Below are 25,478 nucleotides of genomic sequence, written 5' to 3'. Positions count from 1 at the left end.
TCTGACTGAAGGCTACAGTGGTACCAAGCACATTACAATGTTTGATAGGTGAACTTACAAAGCTTTATGGGAACACAGCCTCATTGTAAATCAGGAAATACTGCAGACTTGAGGCAGCTGGAAAGGATAAAAGTATGAGCTAGATTCTGTTGCTGTAAAGAATGAAGAAAAGAACCAGGAATGGTGGCGCACACCTTTAATTCCACTACTGGGGAGACAGAGGCAGGTAGATCCTCTGTGAATTCCAGGCCAAAACAAGATGGGAGAAAACAAGAATGTACGCCTGTCTATTATGAACCCTAGGCAACAAAATTTAATATACATTCTTTTTGTCTGCTTGTTTGTATGAGACAGGGTTTCTCTGTGTAGCCTTGGCTGTCCTGGAACTAGCTCTGTAGATCAGGATGGTCTTGAACTCACAGAGATCCATACCTGCCTTTGGTTCCTGAGTGCTAGGATTACGGTGTGGCTCTCCACTGCAGAATTAATTTCTCAACAACATAACTAGCAAGCTCTCAATGATTTTCCTTACTTCTCTTCTACTCTACAGCCTGAGCTCCGCTTTCAGCTCCATCACACTCCCATAGGGTTTTAGCAGGGGATATACCTCCTCTTCTAGGAATCTGTGGACCTGCCAAAGACGAGCAAACACAAAAGAAAATGTTAGTACCTTCCTCAAACCAGTTCTAGCACTAAGATCTAGCCTGTTAAAACTTCCTCCATTAAGCATGTGCTGTCCTCAACTGTCTATTGGCCATGTCTCCCAGACACAAACACATCAACCGGGCACATCCACAAAGACCAGCATGCCGAGGCGGGTTCACCTGTGCCTCTTCAGTTGCTCTAAAGTCTGCCAGGCAGCCACACTGCAATCTGATTTCTCCATCCTCTGTCCCACTCCCATCTGACCACTTTCCAAGGGACCAGCTTTCTTCCCCTTGTCTGTACTGGCCACTGCCTTGGCTCAAAGTCCTCATGATCTTTATTTTTATTTAATCGCATGTCTCTGTGTGTGTCTGCATGTGTATACCGAAGCTAATGGAGGCTAGAAGAATGCACTGAATTCCCTGGAGCTGGTGCTGGAAAGAATCTGGGCTTTTTGTGACATGAGTCCTTGTGGCCTAAACAAGTTGCTCATTGCATATAAAAGCATGGTTCTGATCTTTGAGAAAACAAAACAAGCTCTTCATTTCAAACTGTTGGATGATAGTGTTCTATGATGCTTATGTGCTGGCTGCCATGCTCTAGGCATTTTAATTCTGATGATACCACAGTGGGATAGAATTCTGAGACCTTGGGGTGGGGGTAGGGTTCTCTACTAGTTTGTTTTGAGACAGGGTCTCTCTATACATCTATGCAACCCTTAGAGTGCCTAGAACTCACTATGTAACCCACCCTGGAATTAAAGGCCCATGCCACCATGGCCAACCTCTACTATACTTTTAGCCTCTCTACGTGGCCCTTCTCACATTCCTCCCACAGCCCCAGAGGTCAAGGTCCTACAACCAGCATTGTAGAGACAATACTCCTGAAAGCATCCTGGACAGTTACCTGCTGGGGTGCTCGGCCAGTGAAAGAAGAGGGGTCCAACAAATGCTCCAACTGTGAGTGGATGGGGCTGAAGTAGGCATCTGCCCGAATGCGCTCTATGAGGTCATTGTCACCCCCTTCCTGCTTAACCACAGCAGCGGCCTGCTGGGAAAGCACTCTAATTTTCTCATGACAATCCTGGGGAGAGAGTGAGGTGGTGTTAGTTCATCATAACTGGGTGTTTAGACCTGACAGCGGGAGACACTCAGGGATCCTGATCCAGAACTGACAGTCCACTTTCTATCTACCCGCTGGGATCCTGCACAACACCAGCTACTGAAAGACCCCGCCCCTTGGCTCGTTCTCTCTCTCGGTGACACTCCCGTACGCGCGCGCACCCACACGCCTGGCGGCTGGCTCCCTCCCAAGCAGGTTCACCCAGGCGGGGCGACCCAGGCCCGCCCGCCTGGTGCCGCGCCCCGGGGCTGGGGCCGAGCAACGAGCACCAGGTGGGCCGGCACGAGGGCGAGCACCAAGTGAGGCGGCCTGGGGCCCTGCCCCTGAGCCCCCGCCCGATGAGAAACACTCCGTCCCAAGGCCCTCGCCCCCAAGGTCAGCCATCTGGACTCGGAGGGGGGAATGGGGAATTGAGTCTGTTGTACCAGACACCAGACCTTGAGAATATGCTGATCTGGAATGGCTCTGTGCCTCATTTGAACCACCCAATAGAAATGACTCTGTACTTTACCTCATTTGAATGACTCTGTATTTCACCTCATTTGAATAACTCTGTATAGCGCCTCATTTACATTGACCAATGAGAATAGCTCTGTACAATGCCTCATTAGAATTATCCAATAGAATCCCTGTTTCTAGCTTGCGCCTTTTTCCCTATATAAGGACCCCTTTCCCTTGGCTTGGCGCGCTTGGCCTCACAGAAGCTAAGTCGCCCGGGTACCCGTATCTCCAATAAAGCCTCTTGCGGTTTTGCATCCAAGTTCGTGGTCTCGCTGATTCCTGGGTGCGGGTCTCCTTCTACGAAAGTACCTCTTCGGGGGTCTTTCACTACAATTTGGGAAGGCACCCCATCTCCCTGTCAGTGTAAATATTTCCTTGGACCTGTAGGAGTGCCTGTTGATTGTCTGGCGGGGGCACCCCCAGCCATAATCTTTAAGGTCACAGCTGATCCCTTTTGCTGACAATGACAATTACCTCTGATAGGCTTGAGAGATGGCTCAGAGGTTATGAGCACTGACTGACTGCTCTTCCAGAGGACCTGAGTTCAACTCCCAGAAGCCATATGGTGGCTCACAACGATCTGTAATGAGAAGTGGTGCCCTCTTCTGGCCTACAGGCATACATGCAGGCAGAACATTGTATACATAATAAATAAAATCTTTAAAAGAAAAAAAAGAAAAAAGAAAATCTGAAAACCCTTCAATTAATGTCATCTGTGAAGGCACCCAGACTCACTTAGCTCTGTACAAAGAAATGGCCTAAATACCCCCTAAGTCAAATTGGCCATGCTCCTTGGATCCCAATATTTTACGGGACCTTTCCAATTACTGCCAGCAGACAGGTAAATGGAAGGAGTTACCATATATCCAAGCCTTCTTCTACCTCTTTGCTAAACACTCTGTTTCCTCTTTCTCTTCTCCATCTCGTGCCCTTTTAGCTATGAAAGCGGAGCCAGAGGAAACTCCAGCTGGTTTGGATCCTGCTGATGAACCTCTACCATTTCGTCCTCAACATCCACCTACTCCTTCTGCTCCTTCTCCCGCTCCAGCTTTTTTCTCTCCAGCAGTGGGCCACTCCAGCTGCCCAATTCTTGCACCTACCTGTTACCTGCTCTCGGGCCGCTATGTGCTCCCAAACTACCAAAGCCAGCCTGGCTACAATCCTTCCTATCAGGGGAATTCTCCTCACTCACTTATTTCTGGTTATACCTGCCTGTCCTGTGCCCTTCCTGGGAAGGGGTCTTTTAGCCAAAGTAGGAGCTTCTATTTCTTTCGTTCCCCCATTTGCCTAACCTCAGACTCGCCAGCGGCTCCTCTCCTCCTACTCCTAGCCACCCACTCTACTGGTTCCAATGTGTTACTTTCTTTGCCAGCCTCTCAGTGTCCCCAAGTCTGGGACACCCAAAACCCTTCTGTGGCTAGACACCATTCCCCCACTGTCATTCAGTTACAGGACCGCTCGAGGTACATTACTTGAGTCCAGTACCCACTCCCATTCCAGAGCCTTAGTTAGGGGACTTAAACCTATCATCTCTGACCTGCTAAGAAAAAAAACTGCTTCATCCTATATCCTCCCCCTTTAACACCTTATACTGGCAATTAAAAAAATCTAATGGGACCCACAGCCTAGTTTAAGGCCTCTGGCCCATTAACTCTGCAGTGGTCCCTCTCCATTCTGTGGTACTCAACCTTTACGCACGTCTTTCCGCCCTCCCCTCAGGAACCTCTCCCTGATCGCCTGCTTACACCCTTACTTCATCATCTCTGTTCCCGCCTATGGAACTTTACTGACCACTCCCTACACCTCAACCATGTGCCAACCCTTGTGCATCCCCAATTAACGCCCCTCACTCCTTTCCCCAAAATGGCAGGGCCCCTTCAAGGTAATTCTTATAACGCCAACGGCTGCTAAGCTTGAGGGCCTCCCCCAATGGATTCACTTATCCCACCTGAAACCCTTTACTTCTCCACCTGAAGCTCAACCCTCATTCATATACAGGACGTTGTTCCCTTAAGCTTTGGAAGACACCGAGGTCAACTACCTTGTCCCTGATTTCAGAAGAATAAGGCTTCACCCCTACAACAACACTGTGCCAGACTGGGAACCCCATATGCTTTCGTTCCTCTTCCTCCTCTCAGGCTGTTCTGAACGCTCCTGCTTCTACTAATTACACCCTTCTCATCAATCTCCTCTCTATGTATCCCCAATAAGTCATTCAAAATTCCTAATCCAATCAATTGGCTGTTGTTGCAGGAATGCCAGCCAGTGGCCACAGATCTGGAGACACAAAGATCATCAAGCATGTCCAGTGCCCTCAAATCAACCATCTGTGCCTCCTGAGTGACTGTAAAGGTCTAAGAGGTGCCAGAGAGTTCCATACAGCATGGATTACAATGAAACAACCAGCTACCCCAGGACGTGACAGCACCCCAGCTACCCGCCCCCCAAAAGATGGTCAACATTCCCTAAGTCAGCTGGACGATTCAGTGCCCCGTATTCCTGCCTTACGTGACATCCGCTGTTTAATCTCCTACTTTTTAATAATAAGAAGAGGTGGGATTGCTGACATCTTGGCTTCTCCCTCATCCTGGGTCCTGAGCAACCCAATCTTGCCTGGTTCCTGCGCCCAACTTCTCTCCTCCCGCCCTGTGGTTTTCTCTCAGTACCTGCCTGTAACTCCATGCCAGCCCTCTCCTGGGCCTGGGCCTTCACCTTAAGGAACCTTTCCTGGTCACAAGGCCTCTCTAATCTTCAGGCTCTCTCCCTGCCCCAGGATTGCTCCTTGATGACAGCTGTCAAAGGCTGCATCATGCATGTGTTAGGTGGCTGTATAAGGGCAGACACCATGTGGAACTGGAGCCTCGCAGAGCTGTGCAACAGCAGCTCCATGACTCCAGTTTCAATGGCCTCAACTGCTGAGACTCACTCTAAACCATTACTGTTCCCTATATAAGCAAGCACCTCCTGCCTGTCCTCTTTTCATTTCTGCTCCGCTCCCCAAATAAACTCCATGTGGGTTTGTTGAAGTTTGGTAGATCGTGTTTCGCTCACCCTCAGCTGCAGCAAAAGAACAACACGGATGACAACCATTTTTCTGATTCACCTTTTTTGGGTGACAGAATCTCTCTCTGTAGCCCTGGCTGGCCTTGAACTCTCAGAGATCCGCCTGCCTCTGCATCCTGAGTGCAGGATTAAAGGTGTGCGCCACTGTACCCAGTTTCACTCATTGTTAACATACCTGTCGGCTGCCCCCAGCTTTGACCATCGCCATGATGATGTTCTCTGTGGCCATGAAAGGCAGCTCTTCCCGAATGCGCCGTTCAATTACCTAAAAGGGCCAAGACGGATGTCTCAACATTATGAAGCCAGGGTATACCCAGTAGATCAGGAAAATGCACAGTAGGGCTATGAACTGCCACAGTTGACAGAGATGAGTGATTCAATGCTTTTATTAAGGACAGTGTTTCTTGGTTTTCTTACAAATCCAGATTTCCTCCCTCCCTTTCTTAAAAAAAAAAAAAAAAAAAAAAGTCTTTAAGTTTTCAGAAACAGCTTCATGGGAATACCCCTTAAAACAATCAATTTAAGTGAGGCAGTGGCAGGTGGATCTCTGAGTTCCAGGCCAGCCTGGTCTATCTACAGAGCTACACAGAGAAACCCTGTCTCAAAAAAAAAAAAAACACAAAAAAACAAAAAAAACAAAACCCTAACAATTTAAATGTGGTGGTGGTGGCGCATGGCTTTAATCCCAGCATTTGGGAGACAGAGGCAGGTAGATCTCTGTGAGTTCGAGGCCAGCCTGCTCTACACACCAAGTTCCAGGACAGCCAGGGCTACAAAGAGAAACACTGTCTTAAAACAAAACAACACACACACACACACACACACACACAAAAAAAAAAAACAAAACAAAACAAAAAAAAAAAAAAAACAATCTGGCTGGCAAGCTGGCTCAGTGCTTAAGAGTGCTTCTTGCTCCTGCCCAGGACCTGGGTTTGGTTCCAACAATGACATGGCTGCTTACAATCACCTGCTAACTCCAGTCCTGAGGGATGTCAGCTCCTTCTGGTTCTTCACAGGAACTACACATACATGACACACACACACATATGCAATGACATTCATACACATCATCTACCCTCCCTCCATCTGCTAAACTTCACTGCCCTACTGCAGTTGAGTACATGATGGAGAAGACTCCATCTGGTTTAGGTATCTACATCAAAGCAAATGGCCAGGTGTGGTGCTGCTGGCCTTTAATTCCAGAATTCCAGGAGGCAAAGTAGGACACTCTATGTGAGTTTGAGGCCAACCTAGTCTATATAGTGAGCCCAGATCAGCAAGGGGCTACACAGAGAGACCCTGACTCAAAAATAAAAGCCAACCAACCAACCAACCACAACAAAAACCCACTCACAAAATAAAACAAGGCAACTGGTGCCACTTTCTCTGCCTGACTACCTGAGTTGCTCATAGGTCAAGACAATTAATTCAAGGTTTTTCTCCGTCTGTATGAACTTCTATGAATTAAACAGATCTGCTTCCTTATGCTGTCTTGGACTCAAGAATGAGGTCTGGTAGAAGAGCTTCCCCTGGGCCAGCCTATAGTACCCCAATACACTCACTTCAGAGCACTGCCCTTCCCATATCCAGAGGCCTCTTACTTTGGGGTACACCACCAATCCTTCAGAAATGTTCTGTAGGGTATTTAATACAGTATCTGCAGTGAGAAATGCTTCAGCCAAACAGATCCGTCTACGAAACAAAGGCATTCAGTTAATCAAATGTCAGAGACACACCAAGAAGCTGCCCTATTGGCTTTTCATGCCTTATATACTCTGGGGTGAGGACATCATGAGACTGAAGGAAACTGCCCAATGTCCTCATAACCCCTATATCTCCACTTTTAGTCCTTACTGCCTACCCAAGCAGCAGACCTTACACCCAAGGCTCCATCTCAGACTCCAGCAGGAACTGGCCATTCCCTCACTGTCTCTTGCTCACTGCTACCAATGTGCTCTCCCCTGTAGTAGGTTCTGTCTCAGTAGATGTCACCAAGTTCTCCAGTCAGCACCTAGGCTTCCAGTTGTCTGACTGGACTCACACCCTTCCTTTCCATCTACATGGTCTAACTTGTTCAGTGCCACCTGCACAGGACTCCCTCAATGATGCTGGGCAATTTCTGCAGGCCATCTGAATTAGGTTTTACCATCTACCACAGCCTTCTGTATCTGAGAGTTTTACAACCATGGCTTTTGTTACCCACAGATCAATAAAGTTTGGAAAAATAAACTACTTTGGCAGTCAGTTTCTTTTATTCCCCAAATAACACAGTGACAGCAATTACTCACCCAGCATTTACACAGTATCAGGTATGATGTGCAATCTACAGATTATTTAACCTGTACAGGAGATAGCTTAGCAGTTAAGAGTGCTTGTTACTCTTATAAGAACCTGGGTTCAGTTCCCAGCACCCACATGGCCAACTTCCAATCATACGTAACTCCAGGTCAGGGATTCCAATACCTCTTCTGAGCTGTGGGCACCAGGCATGCATGGTGCACAGGCAAACATACACATGTAGGCAAAATACTTGTACCCATAAAATAACCTTAATTTAAAAAATATGAAACAGATGGGAGAACATGAACAAACAGGTTTTCATAGCAAAGCTAGACTCCTTTGGGGGCCTTTAGATTCTCCGTAGACTAGCTGCTATCTGTGTTCACAGCTTAGCCAAAGGGCACCATAAGCTGCTGACTAGGTAGCTCCCTATGACCTCCTAATCATCCTTTAAGGGCCTATGTCTCGTTTCCTAAGACAGGGTCTCTAGGCCAGGGTGGACGCTGACTCCCTACGAGGATGGCCTTGAACTTTTTTTTTTTTTTTTAAAGATTTTATTTATTTATTATGTATACAGTCTTTTGCCTGCACATCAGCAGAGGGCACCAGATTTCATTCAAGGTGGTTGTGAGCCACCATGTGATTGTTGGGAATTGAACTGTTCTGGAAGAACAGTCAGTGCTCTTAACTGCTGAGCCATCTCTCCAGCCCGGCCTTGAACTTCTAATGCTCTTGCCTCCAACTCTGCCCCCACAGAGAGCTGGAATTACAGGTGTGTGCCACCGTGTCTAGTTTTTAGGAGGTACCCCGGGCTTCGTGCATACTAGGCTAGCACATTCTACCAACTGAGCTACATCCTAACACTTCCTTCCTAAGTTGTAAGCAGTCACTCTTCAATCCCTGCACTAGAGGCAAAGCACCAAGCACACTGCTCCAATCAAAGCTTCTTGAGGATAAAGAAGAAAGTGGGCACATTCAAGTATGTCTTTTTTGCTTCCCTCCTTCCTTCCTCCTCCCATGTGCTCCGTATGTTGTCCCCATCACTGACCGGTTGGCACTATCATCCAGGGTGCGTTCAAACCACTGCACAGAAGCTGTCTGTAGTGGGTCCATGATAAGGGCCATCAGGTGACGGGCCAGGCTGCAGCAACGTTCAGAGCGCATGGGGTTCCGTTTGTACGGCATTGCACTTGAGCCTGCCCACAGAAGAGGACAGGATGCAAAGGCAGAAAGAAAGGCATCTTGGGATAGCAAGAGCATGAGCATCTGGTAGGTGCACACTGGAAAGTCATGGACGTGCACCCACCTCTCCAGCAGCCTCTACTTTATACTCACCAATCTGCTGCTTCTCAAAGGGCTCCTCCATCTCCTTCAGGTTTGCCAGGAGGCGTATGTCAGTGCAAATCTGTGGAGGCAGACCAGGAATCATGCTACACACTTGCTACACAGGGGACCAGATGCACACAGGTGATAAGCTCTTTTGGGGCTGTTTGTTTGTTTTTTCCAGACAGGGTTTCTCTATGTAGCTTTGGAGTCTGTCCTGGAACTCCCTCTGTAGACCAGGGTGGCCTCGAACTCACAGAGATCTGCCTGCCTCTTGGGTGCTGAGATTGAAGGTGTGCGCCACCACTGCTGGGCAGGTGACACTCTTGGGCAGGAGATAAACTCTTAGTGTGTGTTATTGCTGAGTTCAAGGCCAGGCCTACCTACCTAGGAGCTCCCAGAGAGTTTCTACTCAGGCTTTTCTCTACTCTTGAAAAGCAGAGATGACAAATGCAAAGAGTGTAGACTAGGGAGGTGGCTCCGTAGTGAAGTGCTTGCCTGGAATGCAGAGGGCCTGGGATTCCAAGCATCACAGAACAGCAGTAGAAACATTCCCAATCAAAGAACAGTGTCAGGTATGAGGAAGCTGAGTGTGGCAATGTGTCTATAACCTCAGCAAGTCGCTCAAGTCTGAGGTTAACCTGGGCCACACAGTAAGACCCTGACTTGTGAGTGCAAAAAAGAAAGAGACACAGATCATGGAAAGACATTATGATTATCGTTTTTTTTCTCTTTAAGAAGGGGTCTCATGTAGCATGGGATGGCTTTGAACTTCTTATGTGGCCAAAGAGGACCCTGAGCCAATTCTTCCCCTCCCTCTGAAGTGATGGGATTACAGGCATATGTGACTATATCTGGCTGGGGAATTTCAATGTTAACATCTCCTTCAATAGGTGAATATGTTGTAGATGTAGGAATAACTTCTTTCCCTTTGGCACACCTCAATTTGGTACCTCTTTCCTACAGGTACCAAATTATTGTGACTAATGTACTGAGATACAATTAACTGAAAGCCCAGGGCTGCTTTGGTCTGTCTGAGGATTCCTTAGAGTTCCCACCCCAAACCCCACAGGCTGTCACCCTTACCTTGTGCACTGATGCCCCTAAGCTGGCCAGCACAGAAAGCACTTCAATGTCCACTTTTCGTGTATAGGTCTGTCCAGTGATGATGAAAGCTCTAGAAAATAAACACAAAAAGAGATCTATGTTAAAATATGTGACTGTCACCAGGTGGTGGTGTTACAAGCCTTTAATCCCAGGTAGAGGCAGGTGGATCCCAGGAGAGTCTGAGGCTAGCCTGGTTTACAAGGCTACATAAAGAAACCCTGTCTTGAACAACAACAAAAAAAGTAACTGTCAGTTGGGTGTGGTGGTGCATGCCTTTGATCCCAGCACTATAGAGGCAGGGGCAGGTAGACACATCTCTGTGTTTGAGGCCAGTCTGGTCTACATAGCAAGCAATAGGATAGCCAAGACTACACAGAGAAACCTTATTTAAAAAAAAAAAAAAAAAGTGACTGTGATACATATAAGCCAAAAATGATCCTAAGTGATGGCTTGGCTTCCTGGTATGTTCAGTTATGCTGACAACTGGCTCCTGAATAAAGTTGTTTCCCCTGTTTACTAATCCCCAGCAAAGTGCTCTGATCTGAGGAGGAAACGGAAGCTACTATGCCTATGTGTCCTGTAGCTCCAGGAGATGCCAAGGGAAAGGAATCATGGAAGAGCCTGGTGGAGCTCAACATAGGTGATTAGAGTTACACTAATTCACTGAGGGGGTCCCAGGAAAGAAACAAAACCAGTGACACTTCCAGACATGGCATCTGATGACTGTAATTCTTGAACGTGAGATGCTAAGGTTGGAAGACTTTGGAATTCAAATTCAAACAAACAAACAAACCCAAAATAGAGCAGCAATAGGCATAAGGCTTCTGTAAGGAAACCAGGGGCTGGAGAGATGGCTCATCTTCTTGCTTTTTCTTTTTAGTTTTTTGAGACAGAATCTTACTATGTAGCCACGGTTGTCCTAAAACTCAGAGATCTGCCTGCTTCTGCCTCCTGAGTACCAGGATAAAAGGCATGCTCCACCAAGCCCAGCTTCATTTGTTGTTCTTGAAGAGAACCTGGGTTTTGTTTTGTTTTTTTTAAAGATTTTATTTATTTTTTATGTATACAACATTCTGCTTCCATGTATATCTGCACACCAGAAGAGGGCACCAGGTCTCATAACAGATGGTTGTGAGCCACCATGTGGTTGCTGGGAATTGAACTCAGGACCTCTGGAATAACAGCCAGTATTCTTAACCTCTGAGCCATCTCTCCAGCCCGAGAACCTGAGTTTGATACTCAGCACTCACATGGCAGTTCACAACTGTCTGAAATGGCAAGTTCTAGGGGACCTGACACCCTCTTCTAGCCTCCAGGGGTACTGCATACACATGATATGCAGACATACACACAGACAAAGCACCCATATGCACAAAACAACAAATAAGTGACTAAAGAGAGAGAGATATCTTGGCATAAGTTTGCTGATTGCACTCACAGAAGATCTGGACTCTATTCCCAGCACATCTGTAACTCAAGTTCTAGGGGGATAGAAAGCCCTATTCTGACATACATGCAAGTAAAACATTCATACACACACACATGAAGGAGGAGGAAAAGAAGAAACAGTTGAATCTAGAGGCCCATCATTAACAGGGAGCCAGCATTTCCCCCAGATATATACCTCTTAAACCCTGCCTTTTCTGTCACCATCTTGTCCAGCTGCTCCACCTTTAAGAAAGACAAGATACATCCTGTTAGAAATGTAGGTGTTCAAAAGCTGGGTGGTGGTGGTGTAGACCTTTAATCCCAGCACAGCCAAGGCTACAAAGAGAAACTCTGTCTTGAAAAGCCAAAAATAAAAGAGCACTGGCTCCTCTTCCAGAGGACCCAGGTTAAATTCCAAGCACCACACACATGGCAGCTCACAACTGTCTGTAACTCCAGTTCCAGGGGATCCAACAACCTTCCACCAATGCACATAAAATAAAATTAAAAAAAAAAAAAAAAAAAAAAGAGTGCTGGGTGGTATACATACGTTTAATCCCAGCACTCTGGAGGCAGAGGCAGGCAGATCTCTGTGAGTAGTATGAGGTCAGCATTGTCTACAGAGCAAGTTTGAGGACAGGTTCCAAAGCTACGCAGAGAAACCTTGTCTTGGGGGAAAAAAAATAAAAAAAGAATTGCAGTCTGGGTATACTTCAAATGGTCATCCTGCCAGGTCTTGGATTCAAGCCAAAGGCAGCCTTGTCTTGTGGCTAGCACCACTGAGGTGAGCTGTCCCTTAGGTCACTTTCAGACTATCTCTTTTTGGGTACTGCATACATTAAGAGATGAATGCAGTGTGGGCATCTATTTTGTTATATTCTTTAAACATTTTTATCTTGGGTGTGTGTGTGAACATACACTCACATGACATGAGTATGGAAACAGGACAGCTTGTGCAGGAGCTGGTTCTCTCCTTCCACCATGTGGGTCCTGGAATTTACTAAAGGATCCATTTTGCTGGTCCCTCAGAATACCTTCTGGTGATCTCCCTCGAAGAGCTGCAGGAAGCTGGCCTGAGTGCCAGTGGTGCCCTTCACTCCTCGGAAGCGGAGCTCATCGCGGACACGCTTCAAGTTCTGGAGGTCCATACAGAGATCTTGAATCCAAAGGCAGCAGCGTTTCCCAACAGTGGTCAGCTGAGCAGGCCTGAAAGGAGTACAAAGAGAACACAGAGGTCCCACCTTGAGGCCTACCTGCACCTGACAGCTACCATTACCAGCTAGAAAGCGAATAATGTAACAACTGGAGAAACTAGTAAAGACAAAACAATAGCTAAGGGGCTGGAGAGATGGCTCAGAGGTTAAGAGCATTGTCTGCTCTTCCAGAGGTCCTGAGTTCAATTCCCAGGAACCACATGGTGGCTCACAACCATCTGTAATGAGATCTGGTGTCCTCTTCTGGCCTGCAGGGATACACACAAGCAGAACACTATTACATAATAAAGAGATCTTAAAAACAAAAACAATCCGAGCGTTGGTGGTGCATGCCTTTAATCCCAGCACTTGGGAGGCAGAGGCAGGTGGATGTCTGTGAGTTCAAGACCAGCCTGGTCTACAAGAGCTAGTTTCAGGACAGCCTCCAAAGCCACAGAGAAACCCTGTCTCGAAAAACCAAAACAAAAAACAAAAAAACAAAACAAAAACAAAAGCCAAAAGCCAAAGCAAAGAAGGATGAAGGGGCATCAATGCTACTACAAAATAAATATAAAGGGGTGCTAGCATAGCGCTTTACCAAGAACCTTTTTAATACACCCATAATTCCAGCACTGGGGAGGATAAGGATGGCAGGTTTGAGGCCAGCATGTATTTATTACTCAAGGAAACACTATCTTTAAACAAACAGAACCATAAGCTGGTAAGATGGATCAATGGGTAAAGGTGCTTGCTGAGAAGTCGGACACTATGAGTTTGGTCTCTGGGACCCACATGCTGGGAGGAGAGAATCAAGAGCCTGCAAACTGTCCTCTTACCCCCACCCATAGGCCCCAATACACATTAAGAGAATATGCATTTTTGCCAGGTGGTGGCGGCACACGCCTTTGATCCCAACACTCAGGAGACAGAGGCAGGAAGATCTCAGAGTTTGAAGCCAGCCTGGTCTACAGAGCAAGTTCCAGGACAGTCAGGGCTATACAGAGAAACCCTGTCTTAAAAAACAAAACAAAAAAAAATTTTTTTTATTAAAGGTTTTTTTTTTTTCCTTTCAAGTTCCCAGGGATGGAATCCAGAGTCTCATACATCTTAATCAGACATGATTACTGACTTAAATCAGCAGCCCCTTGAAGTATTTGAATCAAAGGCTAAGGCTATATTCCCAGAGGTTGACAAGAAATGCTTGAGACAGCCAGCGACATCCAGTCACATCACTATATAAAGGACACACAAGGACATCTAAACAAGACTTCCTTGTTGACTTCCACTCAGACTGATCTGTGTGGACATGTCCATAGCAACACCATTCATGACAGCTGTAAAATGCCAACCCAAATGCTCACAAAATAAGGCACACCTATGGAATGGGATGCTGCCTAGCCATAAGAAGAAATGATGCACTATGAATATTATGCACACTTTACAGCAAAGAAGTCATTCACACAAGGTCATATACTCTACATGATTCCATTTAGATGAAGTCTCTGAGGTCAGCAAATATACAAAAATCAGCATTGTGCTAGCCAGGATGGGGAGGGTGGCAGAAGTGATTGCCGATGGAGATATGAAATTAAGATGCTAATTATCATATACTATAAATATACTAAAAACAGTTTAGCATTCCAAAGATGACACATCTTTTTAGGGCTGTTTTTAGTAACCACAGAAGTGCTTATCTATCCTAAAAATCAGTTACAGGCCTAGTGTTGGGTGAGGTGGCATACACCTTTAATCTCGTGTTATTCATCCCTGGAAGAAGGAGGCAAGCAGAGCTCAAGTTTGAGGTTAGCTTGGCCTACACAGGAGTTTCAAGCTAGCTATAGCTATACAGCGAGACCTGTCACAAACAAAATAAAAAGAAAAGCAGAAACTATGGGGCTTGGAGTATAGCTCTAGGAGAGCTCTTGCTAACACACAGACCAAAATGGGGAAATTTTTTTAATTATTATTACCTAAGCCAGGGTAGCCAAATTAACAAGATGATAATCTTTCTACATTATTTAAAAAGAATTATTTATTTTAGTACTACAGTTCTGTCTGTATGATGCCTGCACACCAGAAGAGGGCACCAGATCTCATTACAGATGGTTGTGAGCCACCATGTGGATGCTGGGAATTGAACTCAGGGCCACTAGAAGAGCAGCCAGTGCTCTTAACCTCTGAGCCATCTCTCCAGCCCCCATCTACATTTTTTTTTCCTTCTTTTCTTTTCAGAAAAGATCTATGTATCTTTCACTGGCCTTGAATCTGTACACAGACCAGGTTGGACTTGAACTCACAGAGATCTATCTGCCCTGCCTCCTAGTGCTAGGATTAAAGGAGTGTATCACTATACCTGCTTTTTGTGTTATTTAAGTCTCTCTCTTTTCCCCATAACATAAACCTAAGCATACTTCCACACTGTCTTTTTTTCCCGTGGTTTTTCGAGACAGGGTTTCTCTGTGTAGCCCTTGCTATCTTAGAACTCACTCTGTTCTACGCCACCAGGGCCCTCACACTGCCTTATGAGCAACATTTTTTTTTAAAGATTTATTTATTAGTCAGGCATTGGTGGCGCACACCTTTAATCCCAGCACTTGGGAGGCAGAGGCAAGTGGATCTCTGTGAGTTCGAGGCCAGTCTGGTCTCCAGAGCGAGGGCCAGGATAGGCTCCAAAGCTACACAGAGAAACCCTGTCTCGAAAAACCAAAAAAGATTTATTTATTATGTATACAGTGTTTGCATACATGCCTGCAGGCCAGAAGAGGGCACCAAATCTCATTTCAGATGGTTATGAGCCACCATGTGGTTGCTGGAAATTGAACTCAGGTCCTCTGGAAGAGCAGCCAGTGCTCTTAACCCCTGCACCATCTCTCCAGCCCCTGAACAAGCCTATCTTGTTTCCATATCATCTGTGAAGAAATCAGCTAAATTCCCCGGTATTTAACGTGCCCAGTGTGCCTGCTGTAACACTGAGAGAAGCGGCTTCCTGGCAGCAGCTTTCAGAATAGACAGAGTACTCAGATCAGAGCAGAAGATCAGCAAGTTACTTTGCTGTGCTAGACACAGCAATCTCAAACATCAGTACAGGGGACTCAACATACTTTATTTAATTATTTATTCTCATCAGTCCAGTCATTTAGACTGTTTCTAGCAATATCATAAATGACCTCCTGACATAATGCTTTCCTCAAGTCTGTATTCCTGCCCTGGGATAGACTCTTAAGGAAAGAATAAAAAGGAGTGTGAGGGCTCAGTGGTAAAAGCACTGGCTGCTCTTCCAGAGGACCTGGGCTCATTCCACATAATGGTTCATAACCATTTATAACTCTAGCATGAGGGACCTGATGCCCTTTTCTCTCTAGGCATTAAACATGCAAGTGGTGTATAAAAACATGCATACATGCAGACGAAACATGCACACACATTAAGAAAGGAAGAAAAAAAAAAGAGTCTTTGCTTTTAAGTAACATAAACAAATTGCTAATTCCTGGGCCAGTGAGATAGCTCAGTTGTTACTGCCCAGCCTGATGACCTGAGTTCAATCCCTGGACCACATCACAGAAGCAAAGAATGGACTCTTACAAGTTGTCCTCTGAGCACATTTGCACTGTCATGGCTACACACAGATAGATAAATAAACATGACTATTACAAAGTTACATTTCTCACTGTTGAGGTGGGTCTTATTATTTTGTTTAGTGTAGCCTAGAACTCATGGGCTCAAGCCATCCTCCTACCTCAGGCCACCCAGGAGCTGTATGTCTCGATGCATGGCTTCAGTGTAGCTTACTTACTCTTTCTTTCCATGCTGGATGTTGAACTCAAGAGTTCAAGCATGCTAGCCAGACGTGGTGGTGCACGCCTTTAATCCCAGCACTCAGGAGGCAGAGATATTAGGATCTCTATGAGTTCAAGGCCAGCCTGATCTACAGAGTGAGTTCCAGGAAAACCTCCAAAGCTACAGAGAAACCCTGACTCCAACCCCACCCCCACCCCCCACACACAAAAGAGTTCAAGCATGCCAGACAATCACATTCTCACCAAGCAACAGCCCCAGTCCCCAGAAAAGTTTTCTAATCAAGGTCTCGGGCACATTTCCAAACAGTGTCCAAAGATATCTGCTTATGCTTTGAGATTCTGGCCTCAACGTGCACACAGTTAAATTCAATTTCCCGGCAGTTATCTTATCACTTACTGAAAGTGTGTGAAACCTAAGGTGGGCAGATCAGCTCGTTCCTTAGCAAAATCAGCAAGTCTTGAGATCACTCTAGCAAGCTACAAGAAAGATCATGTGGAGGGAAGAGGGTGAATCCAACTGAGTTCTTTATGTAATTCAGCTACATGTTCACAAAATTTAACATGAAATTACATCTTGAGCTCAGGGAAGACAGCATTTGTGTTACTTCACCTTTGTATCTGGGAAAGGATTATAAGAACCAACATTTCAAAACTGAGTCAACTCCCTAACATGTCATAAACTATTCTAAGACCATTGCAAAATAACAGGACCAAGTCATGGCCTGAACAAAATATTCCAGCAGCTCGTCTCTGGTTGCACCTGCTACATTTAAAAGGCTGTGCTTTAAAAGCAACCACTTGCACTCTCCCAGGCTAGCCTTCAGTTTTGAAATCCATCCACCTCTTTCCCCACTGTGGGGATTAAAGATGTGTAACCACTGTACCTTATGTTTTAACCTAAGAAGAGATAATTATCTCCACAGATGATATACCCAGTCCCTGACTTGAGAACACTAGCTTTAGGTATCGACACTGCATGGAGTAACTTATAATTTCAGACAACTCCTATTATGACGCACCTAAACTGGTAGGAAACTTCAACATCTTACCTTTGGCAAAAGCAGGTCAAATGCACTTCTCAGAATAATCAGGTCCTGAAAGGAAAATTCAATGATTTCACATTAAACAGTGTCAAGCTAGGCTGGGGATGTAGCTCAGTGGACAGAATATTCACCCAGTATGCACCAGGCCATGAGTTTCATTCCCAGCATCATTAACTTTGAATGGTGGCAAACACCTGTAATCTCAGCACTTGAGAAGTGGAGGCAGGAGTATGATAAACTCAAGGTCTCCTTGCACACAGCAAGTTCAAGCTAAAGACTGGCATTGGCTACAGGAGATGCTATTGTGGAGTGGGGAGCAATTTACAGAGTGGTATGACTACTGGATTACTGGGACCTATAAGGTACAAAACCGTTACTGTTCAGTGTGTGGTTTAGTCTGTGAAGTTTTTATCTTCTTATATGGCACATTCATTCCATCAGTATTCTCCTATTTTTCCTCACCTTTTCATTTATTTATTTGAGACAAGGTTTATGTATCCCTGGTTGTCATAGAACTCACTATGTAGACAGGCTGGCCTTGTACTCACAGAGATCTCCCTGCCTCTGCCTCCTGAGTGGTGGGATTACAGGTTTAAGTCACCCTGCCCTGTTCATCTATCCTTGTTAGCACAGGAAGGCATGATCTAAAACATCAAGGTTTAAGAAATTGCGATTTCTTTTTTCCCCAGCTCTGGGGAAAGAATCTAGTGCCTCACTAATACTAGACAAGTGGCCTACCACTGAGCTACATCCACAATCCTTCAAGCTGCTCTTGTCAGAGGTAAAAGAAAGTATTTTGGGTAACTCCACAACATACCCTATGTCACAAAAATCATGGGGACTGGGAACTTTTAAAAAAAGATTTTCCAAGCAAGCAAAATAGCTCAGTAGTCAGAGGTGCTTGCCAAGACTGTTAACCTGAGCTGCATCGCAAGGGCCTACAGGCTGGAAAGGGAGTGTCAACTTCCACAAGTTGTCCTCTGACCCCCCTAAGCTCACACCATGGTTGCATATTCACTCCCCCCATAAGTAAATATACGTAATTAAAGAATATTTTCCAGCCGGGTGGTGCTGGTGCATTCCTTTAATCCCAGAACTTGGGAGGCAAAAGAGGAAGGTGGATCTCTGTGAATTCGAGACTAGCCTGCTCTCCAGAGCAAGTTACAGGACAGGCTACAAAGCTACACAGAGAAACCCTGTCTCAAAAAACCAAAACAACAACAAAAATCCAATTAAGAGGATTATTCCACATCTGACCAATTACACAAAGATATTTTTAATTATGCATTATTTAACACTAAAAAGGAGCTGGCCCTAGTGGCACCCACCTGTACTCAACTACTCAAGATGGCTGAAGCAGGAAGTAGAGCGCTCCAGCAAAGGACCACTCTAGGTAACATAATCGTGTCCTGAAACCCCATCTCAAAAATTAAAAGCTAGGCAGTGGCACAGGCCTTTAATCCCAGCACTCAGAGGCAAAAGCAAAAGGATCTCTGAGTTCAAGGCCAGCCTGAACTACAGAGTGAGACCCTGTCTCGAAAAACTCCATCTTCATCTGAAATTTATTTGGAATCTAAATTCAGGTCTCAAATACAGTGTGACAAGTGTTGATTGAAGCCATTCTTCCTGGGCTTGTGTGCTTTTGAGAGGTAGCCTCACTAATGTTTGTTTTTAAGGCTGGGTGCTGTGGATCCAAATGACCCTCCTACTCTACTGCACACAACCCACAGAGCCCCTGGCTTTTCTACTTGTGTAATCACAGCTTGCTTCTTACACCATTCTTTACATTTTCTCATCTGCAGAAATGTTCTATGAACTCATGTACAGGTCAGCTTTCTGGAAATAGAGGCAGGAACAGTGGCTGACCACAGAGATGGCTCAGTGGTTAAATGCACTCACTGGCTGCTCTTCCAGAAGACATGGGTTCGATTCTCAGCACCTACATGACAGCTAACAACCTGCTGTAACTCCAGTTCCAAGAGATCCCACAATTTCTTCTCTCTCAACAGGCACTGTATACACATAGTACACAGACATTCATGCAAAGCACCCAAACACATAAAATAATCAATAATTAAAAAAGAACTTGTAATACTATCCTTTCTTTTCAAAAACCGACAGCAGTTATGAAGGCCCTTAGAAAGTTTGGAAAATTAAAAACACACAAATACATTATAAAGGCCGAATCCCAAGGACAAATAGCATAGGCTCATACTGTATTGTCTCCAACGTAACAGGAGGTAGCACCAAGGTGAATGATGCCTGCAGCTTTCGGACAGCAGTGGCCAAACGTGTGCACGTGAGCCATCACGTCATGCCGCAGGCGCTTCTCTTCTTCAGCTGCCATCTGGAAGTCAATGTTGTTCAGGTTTGACTTCATCTCTTGGATCTGTTCATCTGTGATAGGCAAACCCAGGGTCTGCAGAACAGGCAAAACAAAATCCAGTGACCTTTATGTTCAAGTATGTAAAATGAACTAACTCTTAAATTAAAACCTGGGGTAACAAGTTCAAATATATGGGTTCCTCAGAAAACTCCGAAACAGGAAACAACAGAGTCCTGATGTTGACTGTTAACTCCTGCCTCTCTTGTTCTAGTCTCTGGGCTCAAATGACATCAAGAAGGGCCTTCTCTAAATCCATGTAACATCCTGTGTCAGTCAATGCTGTTCCTTTAGCCTGGTTTTATCTAGCACACTATATATGACATTGTCACACATTTATTTAATTAACCCATTCAGCTCTCTTGAGGCATATTGAACAAGAAGAGACCTTTGTTCTATTTATTATTTAATCCTTAGTCAGGACACGTAAGTGCACAAAGTGTGGTGGCTTTCCACCTGACTGAGATGTATTTACAGCAACTCAATGAACAATTCCATAATGCTGGGTGTAGTGCAATTCATGCCGGGTCCCAGCGCTTGGGAAGGAGAAGCAGAACAATTCTGACTTCATATCAAACACGGTCTCCAAAGGAAACAAGCCTGGTTCAGCTGCTAAAACACTTGCAAGGAGAGCCCGGAACTCATGCAGAGGTGGAAGGAGAGAATCCATTCCACAAAGGCTGGTCAGGTAACCTCCATGTGTACCCCACCCTCACTCCACCGATACAGATCCATACTTCTGATGCTGAGTCTCTTGTCTTCCTCTTAATCTTTCATTTCTCTCTTGTTTTGTTTTTTTCCAGACAGAGCTTCTGTGTAGTCTTGGAACTCTGTAGACCAGACTAGCCTTGAACTCAGAGACTTGTCTGCCTTTGCCTTTAATCCAATGAGATTAAATACCCACCACCACAAGTTCATTTCTCTTTTTTAAAAAAAGATTTATTTTTATGTTTTACCTGTATGTATAGTATACATCTCATGTGTGCGTGTGGTGCCCGAGGAGGCCAGAGAAAGCTTCAGACCCTCTGGAACTGAAGTTACAGATGGTTGTGAGCTGCCCTGTGGCTGCTGGGAAAAGAACCCAGATTCTCTGGAAGAGCAGTCAGGGCTCCTAACTGCTGAACCATCATCACTCTAGCACCTCACCATTTCCCCAATTCAACCAGTTATTATGGAATGTATGCTACTACTTTTTCTTTTCCTTTCTTTTCTTTTTTTGTGAGACAGGGTCTCAATGTATTCTGGCTGGCCTGGAACTTGCTATGTACATGAGGTTGGCCTCAAACTCAAAGAAATTCACCTCCCCCTACCTCCCAAATGCTGGGATTAAACACATGTGCTGGGGCTGTGAAGATTGTTCAGCAGTTAAGAACATTTACTGCTCTTGCAGAGGACCTGACTTTGGTTCCCAGCACCCACATAGCTGCTCAAAACCATTTGTAACTCCAGCTCCAGGGGGGGTCCTCTGGCCTCCACTGCACCTGCACTCAACCAAGCACATATCCACATACAGATACACAACTACACATAAAAAAGTAAAATAAAAGTAAAGCTTTAGTAAAGGTGTGGACCACCACAGCTGGCTTTTGCTACTAATTCAGTGTTCTAACAGATAATCCACACCCACAGCTATGTATGCATCAACACATGTAAACCAGATAAACCTTATACTCCAGTTTCAGCTTGAGGCCACTTATAAACTACAGTGACTCCAGCACGGCTTGCACACTACCACCCTCATCTACAGACTGTGGATATCAGATGAAGGAAAAGAGTACAAAAAAGAGCACACTGCACGTAAGGTCCTACTCTCTCTATTGTTAGAAAACCAATAGCTTATGTTTCCTCAAGCTTCAGTTCCTCACCCGTGAAACAGGTACAAGAAAAATACTTATCTGACGTGGCTTAAAAAAAAAAATCGGTAAGCTAATATAAGTAACCTTTATAAGAAACATTTTTGGGAGGGGGGTTTCAAGACAGGATTTCTCTGTGTAGCCCTTGCTGTCCTGGAACTCTGTAGACCAGGCTGACCTTGAACTCAGAGATCTGCCTGCCCCTGCCTCCTGAGTGCTGGGATTAAAGGCATTCACTACCACTGACCAGCAAGGAACAACTTTTTTAAAGATTTTTTTAGGGGGCTGGAGAGATGGCTCACAGGTTAAGAGCACTGACTGCTCTTCCAAAGGTCCTGAGTTCAATTCCCAACACCCACATGGCAGCTCACAAACATCTGCAATGAGGTCTGGTGCCCTCTTCTGGCCTACAGGCATACATGCAAACAGAACACTGTATACATAATAAATAAATAAATCTTAAAAAAAAAAAAAAAAGAAAGAAAAAGAAAAAAAAGACCAGCATGACATCATAACCCCAAGGTTGCAATAGTGGTGCGAATTTCTTGGTGATAACCAACAGCTCTACAACTGGACTTAAGACATGCTCAAACAGAAGGGAAATCATGCCCAGTTCTGGAAACCTGGCCAACTACCCAGGCTAGTGAAGTCATGGATCTTGGAGAACCCACAATGGCCATTTACTAAACCAGCACAATCTGTAAACTACATTTTGTTTTATTTTACTTTTTTTGGTTTTTCGAGACAGGGTTTCTCTGTGTAGCTTTGGAGCCTATCCTGGCACTTGCTCTGGAGACCAGGCTGGCCTCGAACTCACAAAGATCCACCTGCCTCTGCTTCCTGAGTGCTGGGACTAAAGGCGTGCGCCACCAACGCCCAGCTTAAACTACATTTTAAATATCTGTCTTTATACCCATATACTAACTGTAGGTTTCACCCCTCATCAAAGAAACTTCTCGTAATGGACTGAGACTACTACAGAAAACTACAACCTATCAAAACAGAGTTGTGAAGCCCAATCCCAACTGATACATCTACAGCACAACTGCACATAAGGCTCACAGATCATGGTGGAAGGGAGGTCAGAAAGATTGTAAGAGCTAGAGGAAAGGGGGTTTATTGTGAGATTGTGTCTCCTAGAAATGTCAGAGAAGCTGTTCTCATGAAATTTCACCAACATGGCATCGGAAACAAGAGCTAAATAAGGATGACACCAATAGCCATGCTAACATGGAAGGGGTGAAGCTCATGAGGCCTCAATCCTAGAAAAGAACTAGGAAGGGAGAAATGATGCAATTATATCATAATCTCAAAAAAGTCATTAAAATAAAATGAGTGTGTGAGCCAGATAGTGGTGGCACATGCCCTTAAGCCCAGCACTTGGGAGGCAGAGGCAGGCGGATCTCTGTGAGTTCGAGACTAACCTGGTCTATAAGAGCTAGTTCCAGGACAGCCTCCAAAGCCACAGAGAAACCCTGTCTCGAAAAAAACAAAACAAAAAACCCGCAACGTACGTGTGTGTGTATGTGTGTGTGGTCTTTCACGTGAGTACAGGTACCAGTAGGGTCTAGAAGAGGATGTTGGATCCCTGGAGCTGCCTGACATGAGTGCTGGGAACTCAACCTAGGTCCTCTGCAAGAGCAGCTCAAGCCCTTAACTGCTATGTTCAGCCACCTCTCCAGTCTATAACTTTTCTTTTTTGCCTTAAATGGAGAGAACACACACAATTTATATGTTTAAGTACTATTAGACTACTGAAAAGGCCTTAAAGCAGTGCAGACGCCAGAGGCAGCCCTGGAGAAATGAGGTGTTTGGAAGCACAGTGGAGGGGCTGGACTGGGAATGCAGGATGAAGGCTTGTTTCCTAGCCACTGCGTTCTTGGTGAGTACACTGCTAACCTGCTCTTAAACTTGAGAAACATTACAGCTCTCTGGATCACCTTCAGGTTCCTTCACCTTCTCTGGAAAACCTCTCCCCCCATCCATTTTTAAAAATACTGGGCTGAGAACAGGCAGTGGTGGCGAATGCCTTTAATCCTAGCACTTAGGAGATAGAGGCAAGTGGATCAGAGTTTAAGCCTGGTCTACAGGGCAAATTTCAGGATAGCCAGGACTACACAGAGAAAACCTTGACTGAAAAAAAAAAAAAAAAAAAGGACTGAACAATAGTACATGCAGCCTGTGTAAGAGAAACTATTAAAGTGGCTGTGTTGTTGAACCCCTTTAATCTCATACTTGGGAGGCAGAGGCAGGCCCATCTCTGAGTTTGAAGCCAGCCACAGGCCAGCCATGCTACACAGTGAGATGCTATCTCAAAAGACAGACAAGCCAATCCTCTCCCCCAACACCAAAATCAAACCACCACCAAATCAACCCCACAAACCCAGGAATCCTCTGTAATAAACACCTGCCCAGATCCTCCCATCTCAGAGCAAAACACATACAAAGAAGAGGCAACAGCAGCTCAGAAACAGATTCCAAAGCTGTCACTAACTTCAAAGGCACCGAGCAAGGCAAAGCAGCTAAGGGCTCAACTCAGGCTGCGGAGAGATATGACTCAGTGGTTAAGAGTAAGCAGAGGACCCAAGTTCAGTTCCCAGGACCCACATGGCAGCTTACAATAGGCTGTTAACTAGTTCCCTCTCCTGGCAACCAGGTATGTGCGTGGTGAACATGCATACATTAAGGCAAAACATTTCTAAAAAAAAACAAAAAACAAAAAAAACCACAACCTCTTTTTTATTTATTTGGTTTTTCGGGGCAGGGTTTCTCTGTGGCTTTGGAGGCTGTCCTGGAACTCGCTCTTGTAGACCAGACTGGTCTCGAACTCATGCTTGCCTCTGCCTCCCGGGTGCTGGGATTAAAGGCGTGAGCCACCACTGCCCGGCTATACCTTCTTTTTTAAAAGGTGGGGGGAAATCACCAAGTTTGCTACACGGTTTAAAAAATTTTTTTTGTTTTGCAATTTACTTATTTTGTGTGTGTGTCCGTGTGTATGTATGCATGAGCGCGTGGGAGCCAGTTCGGGCTTTTCACCAAGTCGTCCTGGAGTTCGAACTCAGGTCGGCAGGCTTGGCTGCAAGCGCCGTTCCCCGCGAGCCTGCAAGGTTTACATAGCATGCCACTCGAGCTGTGCTGTGGAAGGAAACTAACTCCCAAAACCCGAGGTCCTCCAAAGGACGTGCAGGCCTCCGGGTCTGCTGCCCGGGCAGCAGGTGCTCGGGCTGTGACCTCCCGCGCGACGCCGGGCACGGCCAGTTACCTGCTCAGCCTCCGCCAGCCACAGCCACAGCTGCCGCCACGTCTGGAACTTGTACCTGTCGCTGAACAGGAAGCACATCTCGAGGCTGGCATAGCGGGACGCCAGGGGAGAATGGTAGCATTCAGGATCGCCAGAGTATCCGGCGGCAGCCATTTCTAACACGGGACGGGTCGACACGAGCAGCAGGGCCACAAGCGGAAGCCTGGGCGCGCGTTGGGCGGGACTTCCTCCCTGGCTCCGTCCCTAGCAGTGTCGCTGACCTGGGTGGTGGAAGTACGTCAAGTTTCGCTCACCCCTGTTGAGGGTCAATGCTTTTCTCTTGGTTTATACGAAGCACGATCGAAGCTTCCTAAGTCGGTGCCCCGCTCTGTACCTCTTCAGTTTATCCATCTGGGGAACACACATTAGGACTAGCCTTTCACACAGAAAGGAAGGTTCCAGAAGCATTCGTAGGGACGCCTGGAAGGAGCCCTAGTGG

The 25,478-nt window shown here is 45.7% G+C and overlaps 1 protein-coding gene across 1 annotated transcript; it reads right to left on the bottom strand.

Moving 5' to 3' along the window:
• Positions 1-181: 181 nt before the first annotated feature.
• Adsl (adenylosuccinate lyase) lies at positions 182-25,171 on the bottom strand. Its single transcript, NM_001244045.1, is given in 13 exon segments — positions 182-631; positions 1,552-1,728; positions 5,507-5,596; positions 6,933-7,023; positions 8,660-8,807; positions 8,947-9,016; positions 10,021-10,111; positions 11,666-11,712; positions 12,504-12,675; positions 16,857-16,936; positions 17,509-17,553; positions 19,718-19,921; positions 25,001-25,171. Coding segments are annotated over 13 exon segments (1,455 nt in total). The 5' UTR covers positions 25,154-25,171; the 3' UTR covers positions 182-544.
• Between the last annotated feature and the right edge of the window lie 307 nt (positions 25,172-25,478).

The sequence above is a fragment of the Cricetulus griseus genome, chromosome 2 (assembly GCF_003668045.3).
Source record: "Cricetulus griseus strain 17A/GY chromosome 2, alternate assembly CriGri-PICRH-1.0, whole genome shotgun sequence".
In the NCBI taxonomy this organism is placed as follows: Eukaryota; Metazoa; Chordata; class Mammalia; order Rodentia; family Cricetidae; genus Cricetulus; species Cricetulus griseus.
The sequence above is the reverse complement of the archived record's forward strand: the minus strand, read 5'-3'. Positions and strand labels throughout refer to the sequence as shown.